General features: G+C 61.2%; 1 protein-coding gene across 1 annotated transcript in view; it reads right to left on the minus strand.

Annotated features, from left to right (window-relative positions):
• COL9A2 (collagen, type IX, alpha 2) overlaps window positions 1-233 on the minus strand; it is a 14,886-nt gene extending 14,653 nt beyond the window's left edge. Inside the window, exon 1 of the mRNA XM_009333470.1 lies at window positions 9-233. Coding sequence (XP_009331745.1) covers window positions 9-233 — 225 coding nt within the window. The remainder of the gene's footprint in view (window positions 1-8) is intronic.
• Between the last annotated feature and the right edge of the window lie 907 nt (window positions 234-1,140).

Raw genomic sequence — 1,140 nt, forward strand, 5'->3', positions numbered from 1 at the left:
CCCCGAACTCGCCGCCCCCCCAGCCCCAGCGTGGTGCAGCACTCCCAGGGAACGCGGGGATGATTCATCTTGGCGATTTCTTCCTCCTCCTCACGGAGGGCTCGAAGGCTCCGCGACAAGCCGCTGCAGAGTGATTCATCGGTGTTGGGGGGGCTCAGTGCCACCCCCAGAGTGGGCAGGGTGCTGCCTGCACCCCCGGTGCAGGTCAGGGATGGCAGAGCAGTGGTCTGCATCCTGGCTAGCAGGCGTGGGGCCATCCCAGCACACAGACCAGTCGGGACTGGTGGTGCACCGCTCTGGGCACCGCTCTCCTCTCCGGTTCTTTCTCCCCGTGTCCCAGCCGGCACGGGGAAGGCTGATGGGCTCCGGCCCTCCCTGCTCCTCCGACGGGCAGCGAGAGCCGCTCTGAGCCTCTGCCGTGGCAGGGAAGAGCTTCCGCCAAAACCCGGTGTTCTGAGACAAAAATCCTTTTGGCTCTAGGCTGAGAGCACCTTGTTTTCAGAGCCTCTAAATTTGGATCCTCACCATTCATGGAGCCTCTGGGATATTTCTGCTTGTGCCTGAGGCAGATGCGTCCCAGCTCCGCCACCGAGCCCAGCACCTTTCTGGGACACGAGTGTCACTTTTGGAAGCCTTATGTAATTTCAAGTGTCTCTCAGATTACTACATAGTGACATATTTTTGTCTCCTTTTGATGCCATTGCTCATTTGACTGCAGCTTTTCACATCCTGCCATTTCTCAAATTCCCCCCCCAGCACCTCGGCATGGGAATACCGGGGTTTGGTTTATGATCTCCATCTTGTTTAAAAGACTCAGTCTTTTTCTCCCCCATTAATTTTACCGTGGGATCCATTTGCCTTTGACCAGTGGTCCCCCCGCGTACCTGGGGGGGTGTGTTGCAGGGTCTGCCCTGCTGCCCTTGGGGCCCCCCTCACTTCTGCAGAGGAGCTGCGGGAGGATCGGGCCCGCAGTGACCTGGCACCAGGCACAGCCGTGTCCCAGACTGCCGTGACAGCGTGAGAAATGGGGTTAGGAGGAGCCGGGCCCTGCACGGCCCCGGCCCCGCGGGCTGCTGCGGGCCAGAGCCCCAGGAGAGCCGTGGGGTGGCCCCGAGCCACGGGTGCCTCCGTGGGGCAGAG

The sequence above is a fragment of the Pygoscelis adeliae genome, unplaced genomic scaffold, assembly GCF_000699105.1.
Source record: "Pygoscelis adeliae isolate BGI_AS28 unplaced genomic scaffold, ASM69910v1 Scaffold321, whole genome shotgun sequence".
Classification (NCBI taxonomy): domain Eukaryota; kingdom Metazoa; phylum Chordata; class Aves; order Sphenisciformes; family Spheniscidae; genus Pygoscelis; species Pygoscelis adeliae.